The sequence below is a fragment of the Melozone crissalis genome, unplaced genomic scaffold (assembly GCF_028551555.1).
Source record: "Melozone crissalis strain CALT ecotype California unplaced genomic scaffold, PUWL_Pcris_2 ptg000017l_1, whole genome shotgun sequence".
In the NCBI taxonomy this organism is placed as follows: domain Eukaryota; kingdom Metazoa; phylum Chordata; class Aves; order Passeriformes; family Passerellidae; genus Melozone; species Melozone crissalis.
The window spans coordinates 15393391-15415489 of NW_026535795.1; the positions used below are offsets into that span (position 1 = coordinate 15393391).

The 22099-nt window shown below is 38.9% G+C and overlaps 1 protein-coding gene across 10 annotated transcripts in view; it reads right to left on the minus strand.

The window, feature by feature from the left end:
* Positions 1 to 22099, minus strand: part of PHF20 (PHD finger protein 20) — a 72269-nt gene that overhangs the window by 37209 nt on the left and 12961 nt on the right. For 6 of the 10 annotated variants that reach the window (XM_054274467.1, XM_054274474.1, XM_054274471.1 and 3 more), the window contains 8 exons: positions 20013 to 20127; positions 14202 to 14373; positions 13909 to 13993; positions 13129 to 13208; positions 9287 to 9671; positions 8794 to 8901; positions 7578 to 7754; positions 6597 to 6776 (listed from right to left, as the gene is read on the minus strand). In XM_054274467.1, coding sequence (XP_054130442.1) covers positions 6597 to 6776; positions 7578 to 7754; positions 8794 to 8901; positions 9287 to 9671; positions 13129 to 13208; positions 13909 to 13993; positions 14202 to 14373; positions 20013 to 20095 — 1270 coding nt within the window. In that variant the 5' untranslated portion in view covers positions 20096 to 20127. The remainder of the gene's footprint in view (positions 1 to 6596; positions 6777 to 7577; positions 7755 to 8793; positions 8902 to 9286; positions 9672 to 13128; positions 13209 to 13908; positions 13994 to 14201; positions 14374 to 20012; positions 20128 to 22099) is intronic. The other 4 variants (XM_054274473.1, XM_054274472.1, XM_054274470.1 and 1 more) reach the window with 1 other exon arrangement.

Consider the following 22099-nt stretch of genomic DNA (forward strand, 5'->3'; position numbering starts at 1 on the left):
AGATTACATCCCTATGTCCAAATACTAAAGATTATTTGTTCACAACTATTCACATCTCTGGTGAAAGCAAGAAAACAGTTCTGCTTCTCTGCTTACAATTATTTTGCTACCTGCTTTCTGGGTGCACAGTTTTGCCACCAAAGCCTGGTTATTTCCAAAGACAATAGAAGCAATATGTTAGAACATTTTAAAAGTAAAACTGAAATTTATTTCAATTTTTAAGTAGCAATGAAGCACAAAATTGCTTGCATCTGTTACAAAATGTTCTCTATGAGCTATACTTAGTTAGTTTCTCAAAAAAGTAAGGAAAGCCTAAAGATTCAAATGTAAGAACATTTTAAGGCACCTATTCCAAAGAGCACTGGTCTGCAACCCAGGGCTGTATCTACCATGAATTTCAGGAACTTTTAGTTCATATTATTTCTAAGAAACATACAAAATAAACATTTTGAACTAAATCAATTACTGTCACCAGTATCTGTACTCAATACAACACATGAGAGGTAAAAATGAGGAAACAGATCTAAACAGATCTACGCAATTATCCATCACTAATACACACACAGCATCCAAAAATCCCTCCCCAGCTAGAAGACAATGGAAAGGAGGTATCACTTTAAAAAATTCCAGCTTCCGATTTTAATTTGTTTTGCCAGTACTAAAGTGTTATTTCCATCTTTACAAGAGTTTTTGACTTTCAGGATTAAGAAAACAGTGTTTAACTGCAAGACCCAAACCTAGCAACCATGACTAAAACTGAAGGGATGCAGCATACGAGTGAAAATTAAGACACTGTATTAGAAGTAAGCAGGAGACAAAAGCACCCAGAAACATTATGAACAAGAATAAGATTTTCCTGTAAGTGCAGTAAGGCTTTGAACAGAAGGAGTGTCAAAGGCAGTGCCAACACGATCCTGGAGTAAAAACACAGTACAGCTTGTTTCCAAGTTTTTAGCATGCAGTAACAAAAATGGTGTTACTGAGCAGCAGACTTAAATGTTGTCACAGTGCAGAGAAGCATCCGAAACATCTATATTCTGAGGCACATCCAGCCTTTAAGTACTGTGTACAAACAAATCTCTAACACAGAGAAAACACAACTAGTTGTACCCTAATGCATAGGGAAAGATTAAGTCATATGCAACACCAAGCTGGTTAAAAGAAGGAATATGCAATGAAATTGGAGAACAAAATAGTACAAAGAAAGACACTAGTTTTGGGTGTTTCACAGTGGTAATGACCAGGAGGAAGACACTTTGGCATAGCCACGTTAAGAACATGCTGACAGGAACATCAATAAGACTGCAGCAAAGCCAGACTCACACTTGCAGAATGATGAAGCTTGCCAATACCAAAATCAAAATATACTGCAGACCATCAAAAGCTGCATTCAGGAAGAATGAAAAAGTATTTCAGGAAGGCTCAGTGCAACGGCCTGTGGGTTTAGTGAAAGCAAACACAGAAAGGTTCTCTTGACTCTAAAGGAAAAAAAACAGCATTTGGGACTACAGATGCTGAGAACTAGCTACTACTTAATAACCAACATGAAGCTGGAAAACAACTGAAACAACTGCAGCAGAAGGGAGTAATGGGGTCCAAAGACCTAACAAAAAAACATTACAAAGATGACAACAACTGTCAACAACTGTGATGTGACCATCACACAACTGTCAGGATGAGGCCCCACATCCAAGCTCAGAGCACTTGTTCTCCACTAAGCTGGACAGATTCTGGAGAAGACAGAGGGAATGGCTTCTAACTGATCGGCTACAAGTTAGAAAATGAAAGGACTGCATTAGCTAAAGTTAGAAATAGGGATAACAAAGACATGGGGCAAAGGGAAAGGAAGCAGACAAAAAACTTACTGCAGTGTGCAAAAGGAATGTATTCAGAGTAATAAAAATATAGATGATGCCACAAAATTTGAAACAAAGCTTCAGTCATTCCCATCGCTACATTTTCCTTCTTTACAAGTAGCACAATAGAACTCCCTGTCACCCAGGCACAGTAGGAAACTGAGAACCAGTGCTGCCACCGAGGGTAGCCTCTGGAGAGTCCTTGCCCCAGACACTCTGAAAATAACATCCTACACCAACACCTAAAGGGGCAGCTACCCTCCTTACATACAGAATTTTTGCTCACAACATATGACACTAAATTGGTTTCTAGAGAAACAAGTTTGGTGTATTGTCTTCAGATTTTCAGGCAACTGCCATTACAGAGCAGTTCGGTGGCTATTTTCTACAAGTACAGAGGAAAATGAATGGTAAATTGACACCTGCTATTTCTCTCATTATTATAATCAAAATTCAAACTCTTCACCTGCTTTTCAGTCAGCCATTACAACATTAAGCACAGACACTCATGGTCAAACATCACTTTGTCCTTTAAGCTTCACTACAAAGCAAAACATTCCTTCAGTGTTCCCATCAGCAACCATTCTCACGTTTCACTGGGCTGAATTATCCAAGGGTCAAGCTATGACCATGTTTAGCACTAAGTTCACTGCAAAATGCACAGTGTGAAGTTTCCAAGTCCACCAGAGGTGTTTTTACACCATTACCAATTCTCTCTGACATGAGTCCTGCCAGGACAGGAATATTTGGCAGCCCCACTGTACCTTGACTGAAGGTCTGCCATCCTGTGGCATCTCCTGCAACATCCTGGTAAACAATCCAAGAAGCAGCAGTGCAAAGAACTCTTTCCATTTTTCCCCACTTAAAGATGGCTTTACTGCAGTTTCGAGCTATTAGACTTCCACATACAACTGCTGGCTAAAATGAGGAGACCTTCCCTTTCTACTTCCTGGTCTCCAAAGAAATACTAAGTGAAGATCAAATTATTTCTTCACTTGCTGTTTAATTTAACACATTGGAACTCTCTAAAACTCATGTTCTTTGGCATATTATCTTCATGACAGGTCATGGTAACAAACATGCTTGTGCTGACAGTTTTCACACTGTGCTTTAGACCACTTCACACTGGGCAGTGTCCTCACTAATTAATTATTTCATTCAACTTATTTCTTCTGAAATCTTGTGCTGTTTTTTCCTGAGCTCACCAAGTGTTTCATCATTTCAGCTCTCAAATTACATTTCTTCCTTTATTTTCCAAAGCCCTCACAATATCTCAGTTGTGAAACAAAAACCATCTTGCTTAATTGCTCTTCTCAAGCTAATTTAGGTAAGGACAGCATCCAAGAATTTCCAGTGCATCCAGAATCCACAGAAGCAGATGCCTGGTGTAAGAAATACATAACAGCATCAATAATCACTGATCATTACATATTTATAAACTTATGGGGTTTTGAGCTCTAACATTACCTAGCATTGCAAGAACTACTCAAGACAGTATTTCTTATGGCACTCCACTCACCAGTTTCCCCCTGTGCTGGAAATAAATTGGTACCAATAAAAGCAGCCTGCAGTGGGTAATAAAGTACGTAAGCCTTGCAGTGCACCACTCACACCTCAACTTACCTTTGGAGGGGCCAGGTGGGGGGGATGTGAAGGCTTTACCTGTACTTTGACCTGTAACTGAAACACTGCAATCAGGCTGAGGTGCCCCACCCTAGGGAGCTTTAGGTGAGCAAGGCACGATGCACTCACTCACCTACCGTATCTTGTTAGGCTCAAAAATACAACTTTCACACTACCGTGAAGGGATTAAAGCCTACTGAGGCGAGCTGCAGGAGAAACAGCAGCTCTTTCAACCTGATGAAAAGGGCTTATGCTTCTCCTTAACTAAAACCCAAAGCTAACAGAACAAAATCAGAAAAGCAGGTGTAAGTATACAGAATCCCTGATGCATGTCTATGCAAATAAATAAGTAACTTCAAGAGCGCTAGCAAATACAACTACAAACAGGATAGTGCATGTGTGCAAAGCAAAGGCAGCTCGCCTTTAAATTTAAAGGAATTTTTAAGAGTAAACTCATAAGAACAGCTATGAAATGCTTGTTTTCAGATGTATGCAGACCTTTAACTGGCTGCAAAAATTTGCCAACTGACTGTCACATATTTTTTGGAAAGACAGCTTGATTTAGCTAAATTCTGATCACCACTTCTGGTCCCTTTGTCATCAGAGATGCCAAAAGCCAGGAGAACAGGATTCTAATCTTTCGGTACATGTAATTATTCAGAATTTTGGTGAAGCTTTTTAAAAAGGAACTTCATTTTTGACAAACAGTGCCATATTGCCCTTTCAGAACATGTTCCATTCTAAAACATCTCAGTCATAGGAAGACCTCCAGACTGTGTTTGCTGTTATAAATGTCTGCAACCACTATTAATCTTGAATCATCTACAACCAGTGACTAGAAAAATATCCTTTAAAAGGAATGCTTGTGTCCTTAAAAATTCCTGATATTCAAATGCTATAAAAATAACTTTCTTCCTAAGGATCATGCAACATAAAATTTGTACTACCAGAATGTACTACTCAACAATGCCAAAATGACACTAACAAATCACACTGAGGGAAACATAGGTTTTACAGTATTCTCCTGCAGGAAGATAATTCATTCTCATTTAGTGACTAGATTTAAAGTCTACAGACAAATTATAATGGTAATACTGGATTACAATACTGCCTTTGTTCTACATATGCAAAGCTACCAATGACTAACTTCCATGCTGTACTTCAGGAATCTCACATGCAACAGACACCCTCTTCTCCCACACAGACCACCTACTCTCCAACAATGTACTTTGCCCCCTGCCCAAGACCCAAATCTCTTTCAAACACATGGCACACTAATGAACATAACTGACACACAGTTATTCTATCTGGAGCCTATCTGTTCCCTTGATAATCATCCATAAATTATTTAAGTCAGCTGCCAGTCTCCAACACCAGCTATTTTTAGGACCACATGCCTGGGCTCTGCAACATTGAGAAGCCATTGGAGATTTTCAGAGGTATTTTCAGATCCCACCTAGAGGCACCTGTCACTGTCATGCTGCTACACATGCACCACCACCAGGTAAAATACCAAGCCCTGCTGCTCCCCCATCAAGCAACTCATCAGCACTGGGGTGTACCAGTACAATCCCACAACCAAGACAGAGCACAGAGAAGGAAACACAGATCCACTTTTAACTACAAAGGATTTATCTGTGATAGACTATATGAATTTTCTAAAACTGCTTGTTAATAACATTTTTAATGTTGGTTAAGTATGGAAATGTAGACTTTTGCAGTTGGATTTCAGGTGACAGTATTTCCTCCAAGACCCTGCATAGTTTTTATCACCAATCCTTTACAATAAAAACACCTGCTTGTCACATCTGGATGTCACTGAGGTGCATGTCTGATTTCTAATGTTAACTGAAACAATTTTCAATTAAATAAAATCCAGACTCAGAAGTGTGTATTTTTACCTAAAAAACAGTGTTGTACTTCAGGTCAGAATGCAATGTGAATGAATATTCCCAAATTAATCTAGTTTGCTCAAGTCCTGACAAAAGAGCCAGGAACAAGAGTGCACAAAGCCTATCAGAGCCTTTGGGCAGGCGTTAGCCAAGCCCTGCTCCCACAGTTTTGCTGCTTGTATCCATTGAAGCAAGCTCAGGCCACACCCCACACATTCCATTAATGTGAATGACACTACACACACAAATATTAAACATACAGTTAGAATTCTCCCGAGATTAAACCCAAATTACAAATGCTCAGCAACACCTGAAGGAGACCAACATCAAAAGAGCTCATATTTCTAAATAGTGTAAATGCATACATTTTCATTTACACATCCAACCAAAGCGAAGAGGTCAGTTCCTTCCAGCACTGAGGGTACCCATTAGTGGAAAGGGAGAGGACATGTGACTTGAACAGTTACACCCAAGTGAGCGAGAGAAAATAAGTGCAAACAAGAGGTAAATTTAAAATAACCAACAAACAACACACAGTTTACTCCAGCAATGCTGAGAAATCGTAAATCTCTCCAAGTGCTCTGTTACACTGTTAAATTGAGCATAAACTAGAAAATATGTACTTCAAGTTTCCCTAGTTAGCTGTAGATCCAAAGATGAAAGTTATGAGAAATAATCACAGGACAGCACCATGTTTTGACAGTCTACTATCTGCAAAGAAAATTTTAATTTGAAAAGGCAAGGTAAGAACACTCCTCAGCTAAAGAAAATAGAGTAAATATATTAAGACAGTTCAAACTGAAATGTTTGAACTATTTCATACATTTGTACTAAATTCTCCAAGACTAAACAAAAGGATATAAAAATGCACAATCAGGATTTCCAAACAGCAGAAATAGCAATATTACCACATACTTGCAGCACATTAAGGAGAAAAGAACCTGACCTTTTATGGTGCTAAGTTCAATTTAATCCAGAATTCCAAACACTGAAAACAAGAAGTTTTCAAAACTGACAAACAGTCATTTAAAAATTACAATTTCCACTTTTAAGACTGCTGTCCAACTTGAAAGCACAAGATTAAAACCGAGTCCACAAGTGTAACAATATGCATTTTTTTACCAAAGTTAACATTGCAAAAATGCACAGTTTTAACACCTGCACAAGTATAAAACACCTGGTGTCAGTTGCCTTAAGAAATGCATCAACATTAAGTATGAAAAACCTGAACCTGTAGCAGCAGAAGGTTCTTGAGTTCTGACAGGAACAGAGGAAGACTCAGTGTCTTCAGCTTTTTCTTCCTCCAAACTGGCATCTGTACTGAGTGCTGTGCTATGCAATGTGTTTCCAGGTGATCCTTGTTCACCAAAACTTTGGTCAGATTCAACAGGAATTTCTAACTGGACTGGAATGAGAAAAAAAGTTCCCCTGAGTAAAACGCATACAAAAGCATACTTCAGAACACTGGGGGGGGGGGGGGGAAGAGGGGAAATCCTCATCAATGATAATGGAGAAAAATACCCATCCATGCTCTTGACTGCTTGCTCTTGGTCACACAAAATTTTTGCAACACAACTAATTTGTAGTACCCCTCTGAACTTACAGCTGCTTAGAAACACACAAGCTAACTGCTTCTAGCCCAGAACAGGATGGATCTCATACAAGAGCTCCCTCAAAAAGGAAAGGCAGTGAAGCACAGGGCAGAAAAGGGAGTGTTATCTCAACCCTGTTTAAGCATAAAAGCAGCCTATTTGATGCTTTTAGTGTTCAACAATAGGATTAATCTGTAAGAACTGTAAGAGTTCAGTACTAGGGCTGTTACTTCTACAATCTGAAAGTGTTAAAACTTTGAAATTACCTCATTTTCACAATCAGAACCTGTATTCCCTACAAAAGAAAACTAAACAATCAAAAAAACTCTATTTCCTTGGAAAATTTTAGCCTATGGAGCTCTCCTTTGCTGGAAAAGCTCCCATCACCCAAGGGAAATGCTGAGGTTACTGACAGAAAGGGAATCAAAAGCCAAAAGCAATCAGGGCAGCAGAGCAATATAAACTTTCCATGAGTTTTCTCTGCACTGTTGATGCAAACAGGTTTTAATGGGAGATACAGAGCCTGCAGGTTAAGCAACTGAAAATACAGAGTTTGCAACAACTACATGACCACCTCGTCACAAAAATCTGAGGTACACTGTGAAGGCACTCACCCTTCTCAGATTCATTTTGGTTAGGTACTGCATCTTTCCAAGTCTGAATTTCCGTGGAAGTTGTGACAAGATCTGTATTTAAAATCTCATGGCTAATACTGGATGAGAGTCTTGAAGATCGCCTCCTGATCTGGTCTCTCTCAGCATTATCTGAAGAGCTCTTAAGTTTTTCCTGAGCTGGAACAGTTGTATTTAATGGTACTATGCAGTTACAGGAGTACAAACAGATCACAAGCAAACTTTTAAGTTCTTCCCTCCCCGTGACTCCCTTCAAAGTGTGTTTTTTAAGAATTAAGGCTAATACCTTAAAAGCTAAAAAGCCTGGAAAATCAGGCCTCTGTAAAAGCTACAATAAGTTACAAATAAGCATAAAAATACAGCAAAAGCTCTCTACTTTTTTCTTCTAGTAACAGATTTGAAGTATGAATACAGATCAATATCTTACTAGTTTGTTACTGAGAAAAAAGAATTCCACTGAGTAAAATGCACACAGAAGCATACTGCAGAGCAGTGGGGGTGTGTTCATCCCCTTATAGTGGAGCTGGTCTAAACAAACTGTTCCATGGACATAAATAATATCAGGAGTTAGATGAGACAATTCAGACACATCAAAAGCTGTGACTGAGCTGGATAACCTACACACACTGAAGTTTAAGAGTGTGGTATTAAGGAAAGAGTTTTCTTTAGGTCTTCATCTCCTTGGCCATGACACTATTACAGAGAATATAATCTTCTTTCCTCATCAACACACTCAAGTTCTTCAGCCTCCACACAAAGCACAGAAAGATAAAGTAGAAGCTATTCAACTGTAGTGGCATAAATATTTACATAGTATTAAAGTGCCATTGCTTTAATCTTTCATCTAGTAACTGAAGTTTCTACAACTTCTAAGGCTTCCATAGCCTTCTATATATTGGAGACAATATAATCACTGCCACCCATACATCTATGAACTTTTACATCAAGGCTCACAACTTATGCCTCTTTTATCCAAAACCAACTTCCAAGATTTAGGGGGGAATTCCAGCATGATGATGCCACATATGAATGGCAAATTTATGAAAAACAGGTGCTGCATTTCAGTCAATGCATCTATCACAGTTCAAGATTAATACCAGAGCTGTTTTATCCCTCCTCCACCCATTAAGCCTGAAGAACTTTTATATTTATACACACACATACACATAGTGTGAGAGCTGAATATCAAAAAACTCACACAATGTTTTTTCAATCCTGGGACGCTTCAATGGAACATCACATCCTTTAGGTATTTTCCGACGTCTTAACTCCAAAGTTATGGGCTGCAATGTCTGAGAACTTGGCTCTACATATTTACATAACAGAAGAAAAACTGATTGAATACAAACCTGTGAAACACTTTAACACAAATTCCCAAGCCTCACAATCTAAAATACTGCACTTGCATACATACAGCTTCACATGGCCTTCTAAAACCCATATAGTAGTATTTAACCCTGCGACAGGTATGCTTTATATTATGTGATGGTTACTTGCCTAAATCCAATCTCTGACCAAACCACCAAGGCTCCAAATTTCAGCACGCTCCTGACTGTCAAACAAAGATGAACTTAAAGTTTTTTAAGAGTTTCTAGAGATTTAGGCTGTGAAAGAGCAAGACACTGCTTATTCCTTTAAGTAAGTTTAAAAGTGTTCTGTTACATGCTAAACATTTAAGCTTGGCTACATACCCGTGGGAGGTGTTATTGGTGGTCTGCCACGCTTTCGCTTAGTTTCTTTCGCATTTTCCTGTGGACTCTTTACCTTGTCATTCTCAGGCTTCTTCTCAACTTGTGTATCTACTGAATATTCCATATCATTCTCTGATATATTCTCTTTATCTTCTTTTCCATTCTTAGATATATTCTTTTCTGAGATCTTGACTTTTTCCGAGATGACTACAAATTTTCCCTCTTTATCGGGTTGTTTAACTCGTTTCTCAGTCTTTAATGTCTTTTCATCTTCGTCTTTCTTTGCATTACCTGTTGCTTTCCTCTGCTCTTTAAACTTCTGGTTTTCAGGAGATGATGGAATTTCATTACCTCTTTCCTTAGGCTTAGCATCACCCCCAATATTCTAGAATAAAGAGAATGACAGGAAAATCAACTCACTGTAGTCTAAAAGCCACCCCTCCCCTTTGTATTCAGCAGACTTGCATCTTTGTCCAGTTTTTCAAGTGATAAAAGTACACACTCTATTGCAACCCACAGATTAAAACTTAGAGGCACCTGAACTGGTGAAGAACCTGCGCAATGTGAACAGGACAGGGCAAGAAAACCATTCCTCACCACACAATGGCAGAAGACTGCTGTTCCTTTGCTCCCAGAAGTAGGCTGGGTCCCTACTAGCTTGTGCAGTACTACATAAAATCTACTTGGGACACTGCAGAAAGAGTAGGAGTCAGGAGCAGAGAAAACAGCAGACAGGTCAATCACTTGGATGTGCAAACTCTCTTCCTTTCACAGTAGAGTCTCATTCAAAACAGGCACGCAGTTTGTTTGTACTAATCATTGCTGCTAATATTGCTACGGGTACTCCATGTCCTTCCCCTTTTGTGATCAGGCTTTACACCACTGGGAAGCAGCAGGGAGGATGATACATGCTGATTATGTTTTTTTCCCCTTCCAGTGATCCTGCTACAGGCTGTCCTAGATGAACAGAAATCTTCTACCTTTGCACGCGGATTAAAAATTTATATTGGTCATGTATCAACACTGCCTTTAGTTCAACTAACATCTCTCTTCCTGTAGCCTAATTGAAGCACTAAAGAGCACCATGCTCCTTCCCAGACACAGTTCTATAGGGCCCAACAATCTTGAACTTTGACCCAGGATCAGAGGACAGGAAAGGCTAAATACCTCAACACCTTCTTGGGGAAAGGAAGTGGAACACGTGCTTCAAGGCATATGAAATTCTGAGAATCCACTTAAGACTATTTACTTGTACTGCACTACATCTTGCCTTATCCCCCTCCAGTATTCCTGTCTATCTGTGGCTTACATGAAGTGATACCTTTTCAGGTATTTTCGGACTGTAGCCTCAAGAAATAATACTGCTGCATTAAAATGGTGAACATGCAATCTGCTCCATTCTCTATAGTATTATTTCAACCATACTTGTTACAGATGTGATTTTAAAAAAAGTCACTGTTTAAAAGCATGAAATGAAATTTCTGTACATTCCACGAAAACAGACAGGTAAATGGGAAGAAAGCCTTTCACGTGTCTGAGCACTCCTTTTTCCAGACATCCTAGAAGTTTGTATTCTGTAAATTCCTTATGGGAGAAGCTTCAGGGAAGCAGCAACTCAAACATCAGGGGAAAACAAACTAACAAAACAAAAAACCCACCCCAAACAAACAAATTAACATCTACCACCTCAAAAAACAACCCTCAGGCAACTATGTTTCAACACTTTCTATGCTTACAAAACTATCTGATCTGAATCAAATATTTGGTACTGGAACTCTCCTAAGCCATCCTAATCAAAACATTCTCAAGAAACTGAATCATGAATACAGTATGTCTGAATTACCTCTTGGTGTTCCTGAACTCTTAAAAGTTGTGTGTCCTTGCAAAGGCACATTGTTACAGTTACAGGTCATTAGCATTTTACCATCACTGTTCAACATAGCCAGTTACACACTCTACACAGGGACAGTATATTTAATACTGTAAATATTTTAATATTTAAAGTATTAAAATATTAAAATACAGTATTTTAATACTGTAAAAAACCTGTTTATGTTGCTCCCTTCAGGAATTGTATGATTTGGAGCACTTTTCCTTAACAAGTACTAAGATCTGAGCCATGTCTGCCTTCATGACTACACTCTTTCCTCCTGAAGAACAGGAACAAGACACCTCCAGTCCACTTCCACCATGCTGCTACACTACTGTTGTACCTGTTTTTTTCTCATTCTTGAGCACTCCAGTGGCTCAAGTATTTTTTTTTTTTTCAAACTTTACTTCTGATTGTATAAGTAGAGCTCACTAGGAAATTCTCACTTTATACTTTTTTATGCTAAAGGACAGAAAAAATGTTCTAGCATAACTAAAGAGATTCTCTTGGGCTAAGAGAAATCTTCTTGGACAAAGGATAAAAGGAGAAAACAGAAAGAATTAACTAAAAACCCCTTTTCATCTCCTTTCAAAACTTTCCAAAACTATGCAGCGTCACGAAACTTCATAAAAGAGAGACAAAATATTTTTGTTTACTTATGCAGAGTATTTCTGCAGATTGTTCAACTCCATTTATTTAATGCTAAATATCATCAAAACATTTCTCATGGAAATGAAGATTCTGCACTAGTTCACTTGTGAGTATTACTCAACTTTCTACCAACACAATGATAACCATTTAAAAGCTATTAAGGGCACTTTTGGCAAACGTGAAACAGTGTTCCAATCCAGCCTGGCAGATACAGAAATCTGGAGGACTGCCATACCTCTCCACAACAGTGACAAATATAAATTGTACCACTGACACTCATTACTGGAATCTGTGTTTAAGACTTGTACTGAGGGGACAGATTCAATTTCTTTGCTCAAACTTAAAGTTTCAGAAAACTAAAGGCAGAGAGTATGACCAAAAAACCCACATACTACAGTTACCACACAGGAATGTGTGGCAAGAGATCAGACTGAAAACCCTGTCTGTAATGAAAATTATTCTGAAGCAGTTATTTCAGAAGTTTTAACCAAGTTACTCAAGACCAGAACTTAACTAGCCTTTCCTACGTGCCTGTACATGAAAATCAAAGTACAGAGCAGCACTTCTTCCTCCTCACCATCAGCAGAAGAATTTCTATTTTTTAAAATGTAATGGCTCACTACTACTTTCTCTCATGAGGTGAAGGTTGAAGCTACTCAGCAAGTGCTGAGCAAGTGAAGGGTTGGTAAAACAGCCAAACCACAGAAAAGAAACAAGGACTAGTTAAAAAAAGCTGACCTTCTCAAAGCTGTGAGGCGAAATATTAACAGTCATGCTCCTTAAGTGCCTCATGAATATTAAGCAGTTACTTTGGAAAAGAACAGTTTCTGTCCACTCCATAGCTGTCACTCCTTTATTTTTAAATATATATGTGTGTATAAATGTATATATATTTCATATATATATATTTAAAGTAATCGCGAACAGGGAGAACAATCACAGCGTGATTCAAAACCTTACCACTAGCTTTAGTATGTACATTCTGAATTTTCCAATGACTTTTGGAAATCTGTTTTACTTATATACCTATGACTTCTTTAGTTCAAGAGGTGCATTTAAAGAACCTGAGAGCTTTGCAAATCACAGCACAAAGATTCACATTTCATTTTAAGGGATTCCCATTAATGAAGGAGAAATGAAGTCCCCTTTTCCCTTTCCTGAGATATTCATCACCCTTTTTCATTTTAAGGGACTTTATTTCAGACATACTGCATTTTAGCAGTAAAGGTTTTTCATTAATTTCACATTATATAATTCACCAAATCTAGCCACCTGAACTGCTCATTTAAGAATACACTAGCTGCACAAGCACCATCCTTACCTGATCTTTGGAAAAAGCTTTGACATGAATGTTTTTGACTGTCTGAACTACACCATCATAAAATTTCACAGTGTAGGTACCTAAAATATGAAAACAAAGTGTAAGAGTTCAAAGATCAGAAGGTATTTAACACAGTGCCAGCTAATAGCTCCAACACTACAGCTGCACAATTAGCCCTAGACGAAAGCTGCTTTACCTGTGTTGTCAGAATCCTCAACACAGAGCTCCTATCACAGGCCAGGGAGACACAGCAAAGTGATCCAAAACAATTCTGGTCAAAATAAAGGAGCGTGTCTCATCTTAGAATTGCTCCCCAGATGCACCTTACTCACAAAACCCCAAAATATTTTTGGTGGAATATTGCAATATATAATCACACAGTTCTTTTCTCCTTGATCTTACAACACAGACAATCTAAAGCAAGCCCAACATTAAAACAAATCATTCACAGTTCCCCCTCCCATTCTGATTTTTAAGGGGATTCTGCAGCTCTGACAATAGGTTTTATTGCACTTTATAGGCAATAAAAACAAATTTAAGAAACAACTTTTCTCACATATATACTTAAAGCAAGTACTGACTAGATAGCCCAGCAGAAAGCTCTTTTCTCGTAATAAAGGTAAGAGGTTAAGAGTTAATGACAGACTAAAACACATCTAAAACACAAAACTGCATTTTCAAAGCGGTTTTCCATCTGCTGTAGTATCTCTCCCCCAAATGAGTTTCCAGCACAATTAGAAATACATAACTACTAAGTGTGACAAAACCAGAAATCCTTACCATCTTTGTTAACAGAAGTAACTTTGGCTGGATAGAAGCGACAGTCAGACCAGCATGCCAGTACCCGATCATTGATATGAAATCCCTACAAAACAGTAGTTAAAAGCGTCTTTATCTGAGAATTACTGAAACATACAACCTTATTAAAACATTTCAATTATTAATTTTCAATGTTTAGAAGAAATCATAAAATTTACACAGCAGGTAACACAGCAACACTGAAGCATTTTAAAGGTCATCATTCATACAAACACACACTAAACCGTTACAAATATTCTCAAATTTGCACTTACTGCACAACCTTCTTCCTCATGCAATCCTTCTTTTCTTAACTGTATTTTCTCTAAGGGCCGCAAATAAGGACTGTCCCAACAAAACCATTCATCATATCTATGGTTCCAGCGCTTGAAATGGATAAGTACTTTGCCCTCTTCATAATCAATTTCTTCAATGTGTGCTGGATACCTAGCCAGAGGTAGATTAAAATATTTTAATTATGAATAAGGGAAGTTGTCTCAGACACTTTATACACATTAACCTCGGTTTAGCTCCTCCAATTGTTTTAATTTGATGTACCACTTGTATAAACAATAAAGATGCTACATAATGACAGAGCAAAGTACATAAGAAAACCCAAAACTGAACACAAAATGCAAACATTGGCTGCAGCAAGAGAAGACAACTAAGGAGTTCTTACTCTGGTGTGGAAAAAAAAAATAACTACAGATTCAGAAGTCAGAAAGACCTTCCCTACATCTAGACATATCACATTTTACAAAATCAATAGCTTCAGTTCACTCTTACCAAGACTAACACTTGGGTGCCAATACACTCATTTCTCTAAGATACCCATCACCAGGCATCATAAATCATCTACCCAATATAACACCAAAATTCCAGCAGGCACACTAAACATAATTTAAGTTTTAGAATCTCAAAGTTAAATTTCATCTGCAAAATCCTGGGATTTTAAAATATAAACTTCTTAGTACATTAGTAGTAGGGGAATCTGAGATGAGTCAAATTTAAATGTTTCTGATCAGGAAGACCTAGCAAACTCTGTATTTCTTTAAATTGCATTGGTAATTTGTAACTTCAGTACAGATTTCAGAATCACAGCTATTTCACTATCACAACTAAAGGTAACATTCCAAGCACAAAGCTTTCCCTTCCGCAATAGTAACATCAAGAGAAAATTTCCATTTGTCAGTGCTTTCAGTATTCTGGAAGAAAGACAAGGCCCCAGTGAATTCTTGAACAAAGGGCTGAAGACAAAACTCAAATCCACAAGTATTCTTTATCTGGTAAACCACACTTGAAAGACAGAACAAGTGGTAGAAAGAAGTGGCATCTCAAAAAGATCAAGCATGATACTAACAGTAAAGCCTAGACATGTAAGAATTAAGACTCAAATGCAATCCAGGCTACTGTTCTACAACCCTACACAAAGAGAAAGCAAATCTACCTACAACTGAAATCCTCCACCAGATCTAAGTCATGCCCAGTCATGACTTCACAAAGACCTATGAATAGGCCACACTAGAGACTTACATTGCAACTACAGACTAAGGATACTTGCTACCACACATGTCAAGCTATGCCATTAGTTCATCCCCATGTATTACCAAAATGCATGCAGCAAAGGCTGTGGAGGAAAGGAATTCCAATGGGAGATATTTATAGCAGGGACATCTGTAACTGGCCACCAACTTCTTGCGGGGGGGAAAAAAAACAACTTTCTTCCTGTTACAGTCAATATACTTTGTATTTATGTAACTCAAGTACTGTCCTCCACAAGCTCTTGATGGGGCAGTAGTTACAGCCACAACATAAACATTATTTTTGGATATCACTAAGTACAGATAATGACAAAAATCAGCATCCCATTCCCTACAATCTGAGACCAGCAAAACCAGGTAAGAAATCCTATATCCTCTCAACAAGAGAGCAGCCAGAAGGGTGCTCTTGCCATTGGGACTGCAGTATGCCTAGGACTCGTTGAGATTTTTCAATGATGAAGACGGAAGCTAATAAAAAGGGCAGAGTGCTGACTCAGTACAAAGCTAATAATCCTGTCCAAACAGCCACCTCTAGGAAGCACAATTCACTATCTACCACTGAGATGAGACAAGCCCAAGTTACAAGAGCCAGCTAACTCAATGATGCAATACTGCTCTCTGCTTCACATCCAGCAAAAGAAGGAATTTTCTCCACCAGAACTATCATCCCAGAATCATATATCAGTAGCATCTGCACCTATCCCACTTCACTAATGGGAGTTAAGATCATTAACAAAAAAGTATCCGACAATGAAACCAAATTTCAGTCTACCTGAGTGTGGTTGAGCTAGAGCTTTCAGTTCTTGGAGAACATGCTGCAAAGCCTCAACATTCTCTCTTTCTGAAGCAATAAACATGAGTTAACATACATTCAGTGCTCTTGACTGAAGCAGTAAACCTATTACAAGCTGTGCTAGACCTATCCATGTACTCTGACAAACCTTGGCACTGGGACACTACTTTCTTTTCAGATGAGAGCACTGGCAGTCACTAAACAAAGCAGAAAGGGTCACAGAAAGGTTCATAGGTTCTCAACAGCCCTGAGCACCACACACTGACAGGCCAAGCTTCTTTCCTCTCACACCTTTTGTAGAACTGAGCAAGCGCACCACATCAGGAGGTGCAAGTGCTCACAGACCTATACAGAAGAGTAACAGAACATTACCCATACCCTTCCTCCAAAGGACATACATAGGGGAGAGGTAACTTCAAAGAAATTCAGAGTTGTTTATTAAAAAAAAATACTATGAGAGGATACACTAAGTGAAAGGCCAATAGCTGAAGCCTGGATAAGGCCCCAGAGAACAACTAAGATATGTTCAGGGTGGCCCAACACATCCTCCCCCAAACCACAACGGAAGTATTCAGCTGACTCAATGGATATTCAAGACAGCTAAACAGATTCTGGGTAAGAAAACCCCAAATGGTACTGATTTAAGTATTTCGCTGAAACACTGTGAAATTGGAGACAATATCTTGCAACATACAGGAGGGGCAAAACTATCCTCTTCTGGGAAGAGGTAAATATCTGGAAATTCCCTGGACTAGGTCTGTTTCCCTTCTCTTTTCCTACATACCAAACCAGAACTGCTATAAACCCCCACTCCCTTGGAACTAAGAAGGGACAACCTTAGTGCAGTCAAAGCAATGCAGAGAGGAAAGGAAGCACTTAGGAGAACCAGCACCATGAAGGACAACAGCTACAGTGGTTCATCTTTTTAGTACTTAGAGACCAATTCCTGACAGCATGAACAACTGAACTCATGGGACTGACAATCTGAATCTTAACAGGGTAGCACCATACTCAATACTACTCAAGAGCTCTAACCATAATCAAAAGCCCCTTCACATCCATTTTACTCAGACAATAGAAAAACTTGGATATATCATTACAATAAGGTAACAAAAGGTAACATCATTTGCCTACTGCAGGCATCCAGTGCAGCTATCCTCTTTTCAGTAAGAGAGGACACAGCTAGACACCACTCAATCAGTTTAAATGATTCAATGCAAAAGGCTTCAAAAAGTTAATTCAGCTGCAACAGTGCGACCATGTCCATGGCTACAGCATTCCCTCAGGGATCCCTCCACTCAGGACTGTCCTACTGCAGCAGTCTCCCTCCTTCATCCTCTGAACTCCAGCACTATGAGACCTCTCAGCACCCACAGAGGCTCTCTCCCTATAGCAACCTGAGGCCAACAGACAAATCTGTCACAACACTTCCCATGCATCAACCCAAGCCCTAAGAACCTAAAGTGAAACACCAAAAGGACTCACTGTGCTCCCTGGAGTTCAAGTATAGGACGTGACAGACAACTGCACCAGGAATTGCAATGCACTGCCAATATGCTCTGATTCCAAATACAACAAAGCAACCTCTGGAATGAGCAGTAAAGACGCAAAATTCACTTTGCACTTCGACAAAGAGCAGGCTCCACACTGACTACTCTGCTGGCAAAAAGTGTTTTTTCTTTACTAGGGTTGACAACACATCCAAACACCCTGAAGTCCTTAACTAGCAATTTGGAGCACAAGCCATTGACATGAAAGAGAGGTATATGGTACTCTGACATGAAATATTTTCCAATGCATCACTGCCAATAGATTGGTAATAGTGGGCCATGAATTGACTGATGTATTTGGTACTGAGAACAGAAATCAAAGCCAGCACTTTAACTAAACAGGAAACTTGTGACTGTTTTAGCACCAATACAGCAACAAAAGTACACAAAAGAAAAGTCTGGACCTCCAAAGGAAAAAGCAAGTGTCAGCAAACAGAAAATCTTGTGCCCCTAGAGGAGTGCATGGTAACCACACCACAGTGTGGTCCTGGGGCAGATGCACGGGGCAGATGTAAGCAGCTGAGAAAAAAATCAGTCTGCTGACCTCTACAAATCCACACCCAGTGAGTTGTGTCAGCACTGACAGTTTTGCTAAGCCCCCAGCTCTTAAAAATTTTGACTGAGAAACCCTAAAAATGCAAATGCACACAATCCAGAGTTCGAAGCTTAGCAAGGAAACAAAAGATTTCAGAACTGGAGAGTTCACAACCAAGTTGTGAGACCGGAGCTGCAAAGCGTGTAGGACAGGTAATTTAAGATCAAGTGTTTCCAAAAACCAAAGAACGTGGAATGAATAGCACGCCCAAAATTCAAATTTAAGCCAAGGGATATGCAGAAGGTAGAGCAGGTTGTTGAACGCCCCCCCCCCCCCCCCCCCAAAGTCTTCCCGTGCAAAAGTTACGTACACTCAAACACTGTTGCTGAGCAAACATCAGAAGGATAAGAGTCATGGACACTAGTTATTAGCCTTACTCAAACAGCAGCTACACCAAACTGCATCGCTAAAAAGCCTACATTACAGACAGGCTAAGAGATCTTATTTTTGTAAGCCTTCACTAATTTTTTTGCTGTACTAACAAAACTGAAGAATACAAAAAATGGAGGTAGGTTCATATCTTTGCTTACCTACACAAGTCTTGGATACACAGCTAAGCCAAATTAACGTGTGAATAGGATTTAATGTTCATATTTTACGTTCTTTATGGAAAGAGCTATGTTTTCTCATTTTCACAATTCCAATGCCCTTGTACCTGGAGAGAACACGCTTCTCATGCAACCAAGACCTTCTGGAAGAAATCCCCTGTGTCTAAGGCAGTGCACCGTCTTCCTGAGATGCCCAAATAGTTTTCAACACTGACTTTGCACACTTCACCTGTTGGCAGGTTCCAGAGCTTCAAGTACAATCATACCTAACCCACAGAGACTTTGTAATAAAAATCAGCTACAGGTGACTTATGGAAAGAGAAGTTATCTACACGAGCTAACAAAACCAAATTAATTCCTGTATTTAAGAAGGCTTTGGTAATTTTCATTTTATCTCTTATTCACTGAGAATTATTAAATGCTAAGTTTTGAGCTGACTACCTGAAATGTACATAGTCAGAAAATTCAAAGTTAGGCTAAGTAATTTGTAGGCTCTTTTTCATCATCCTAATCCAGTGGTTCATGAAGAAAAATGTTCTTCCTCACAGCTGAGAACTGCAAGACAGGCATCAGACCAGACTTATTAGCATGGAACATGTTTCTCCACACAATTCTTTAATTCTAAAGCTGACCACCATCATATGAGCACAGGCCTAACAAACTCAATCAGATTTTAGAGCCTATGAATTCACAACAGCACCGGGAAAGGAAGCAGCAAGGATATTCTGTACTGCAAAGAATTTATTCTTCCATAATATCTGCTCTGCAATATTAAGTATAGCACAGAACTTTAAGGGTGAATTCAGGAGAATGAGAGCCTGAAGTCCAACTAGATTTAGGAGCAGTCCTATTCCCAGACAAAACACCAGTACACTTCTGGAGGGCCAGCACAACATACCAGCATCTATTGCCCATCTCAATCACTGGTATATAAACTTCTATAAATTAACTACTTTCCTACAAACCAATAACTACGACTCTAAATATTGAATCAATACAAAATGTTATAGATAGTAAAGACTTAAAATTAATATAAGATGAATGGTTTTAAAAATATACCAGTTTTTTAATCTGTCACGGGCTTCCAACTGGGCTCCCACCTCAAAGTTGATCCCTCTTCTATTCGGAGGATGTTTTGTCATTTTGTAATATCAACACTGCTGATTTTATTCCCCTGAAAAATGCAATTAAATATCAATCACTAATCAAGACATACACAAAATAAGCTTATGCACTATAATTCCCAGAAGCCAGATGTTAAGGAACTGCTGTAATTTTGGTTTGCAGAAAGTAAGGGGGCAATTATCTTTTAAACAAGGGTTCCCAAGTGACAGTCTGCAGAAGGATTCCAAAAGTATGTTCAAAATGGCAGCTACTGGACCATGAAAGAGTGAAGCTCAGCTTCTGTCCATTGGTCCAAGTTCCAGGTCAATTAAGAACCACACAATCCAGGGTTTATTCACAAATGAGACGGAAGTTTCGTAATATTTTCTGCCCCCCTCTCCACTTTGATGAAAACAAGGAATCCAGTAAACAGGAACTGGGCAAAACAAACACAATGACAATCTGTCAACAGCTGCCACATCAGCGACACTCTTGAACACTATGTCACCTCATCACTAGAAGTGCAATAAAGTTCAAAGACATTAGAAATATGTAGCTTTTTAAACCCAATTTTAGAAGACTCTCTATACTCCTTGCATATTTGCATTGTTTTTGTCCAACTTCTCCAGTGCTTTAACCAGAATATTAAAAAAGTCTTCATTAATATTTGTTTCCAACAGATAACATAAAAGTTTAAGAAATCTTTATCTCAAGGTACATATAGTGTAAAAGCCTGATCAACAGCTATTTTTCCTGATTTTTTTGTCAGTTGTTTCCAGCAATTTTAAGATACAAATTATGATCCATTCCTGTAGTCTTCAAGTACACAAGATCCAAAACCACAAGTAAGTCTTATTCAATATCACTGTCCTCAGAGTAAGGTTGTATCTTGAACATTCAATTAGAGGTGGACAAAATTGATTTAAGTTAAAATAAAAAACCTAGTCTTACACTACATGAACAAGGAGACATGCACAGAAATAAGCACTAGCACTTTCGTTCACATAAGGCATAAATAGCAATGGTGTCAACTAAGCTGCATCTACAAAAACATTAACATCGTCAAGAATTCCTCTAATTTCAAGTGTGGTTCAGAAATCAAAGATCTTTAGGAATATCGTAGAGCTTTTACAACAGGGAAAAGCTACTCCTTCACCACACTTTTTAGGCCAGGCCATTTGCCAAGGGCTGACCACAGAGACAGCCCAACCAGCTCCATTCAATCACCACACTACAAAAAAACTTCTCTACCAAAAGTTCATCTGCTGCCTTCCTCTAAAACAGTGCTTTTAGACTGATCCTCGCCTCTATTAAAGCAGCCTGCAAGAGTATAGGGGAAAATATACTATTGCCTGTAAGCCTGATTCACAGCAAAAGACAAAGTATTCTAGCCACCGAGGAACTGAAAAAAATTAATCTCCTAGAGTAACACCTGATAGCAGACTGAGCTCTCACAGTATCACACTGGATCTGAATCAGCCCAGTCTTCTAATGGTTGGGGCAGGAGTCCATAACTTTTAACTGGGAAAGGAAATTAAGAAAAACTTAAGATGGATGGGGTTTTACAGTTTATGTTGCATCAGAACGTAGAATTTGAAAAAAAGAAAAAGGCAGCATATACAAAGCTATACTTTAAGAGGTTTATCCCCTGACACCTCAAATAGCCACTATTTTCTTTGCAGATTTACATTATTGAAATATCCCTTTCTTACTCCAGCAAGGGAATTTCATGCCTCCAAACACCAAGCAGACACACATTTTGCTTAACACGTGAAGAAATTATATCTGCAAGGTGAATCTTTCCCTAGTACGCTTATTTTTCCTTTTCTCTAAGGAGGGACAAAGCCAACCCAGAGGCACTCTCAGTGCATTATTTCAGCTTCCCACAGTGGTTCTCCTCAGTAAGAGCTGCCATCTGGATGAAAGGGACTCAATCTCAGCTCACCTCCATGGGGCTGGAGAGGAACATACACATCTGCTGATTTCAGTAACAGGATCACACACATTAGGGCTTCCATAAACACATTCATTTTGGTGCAGAA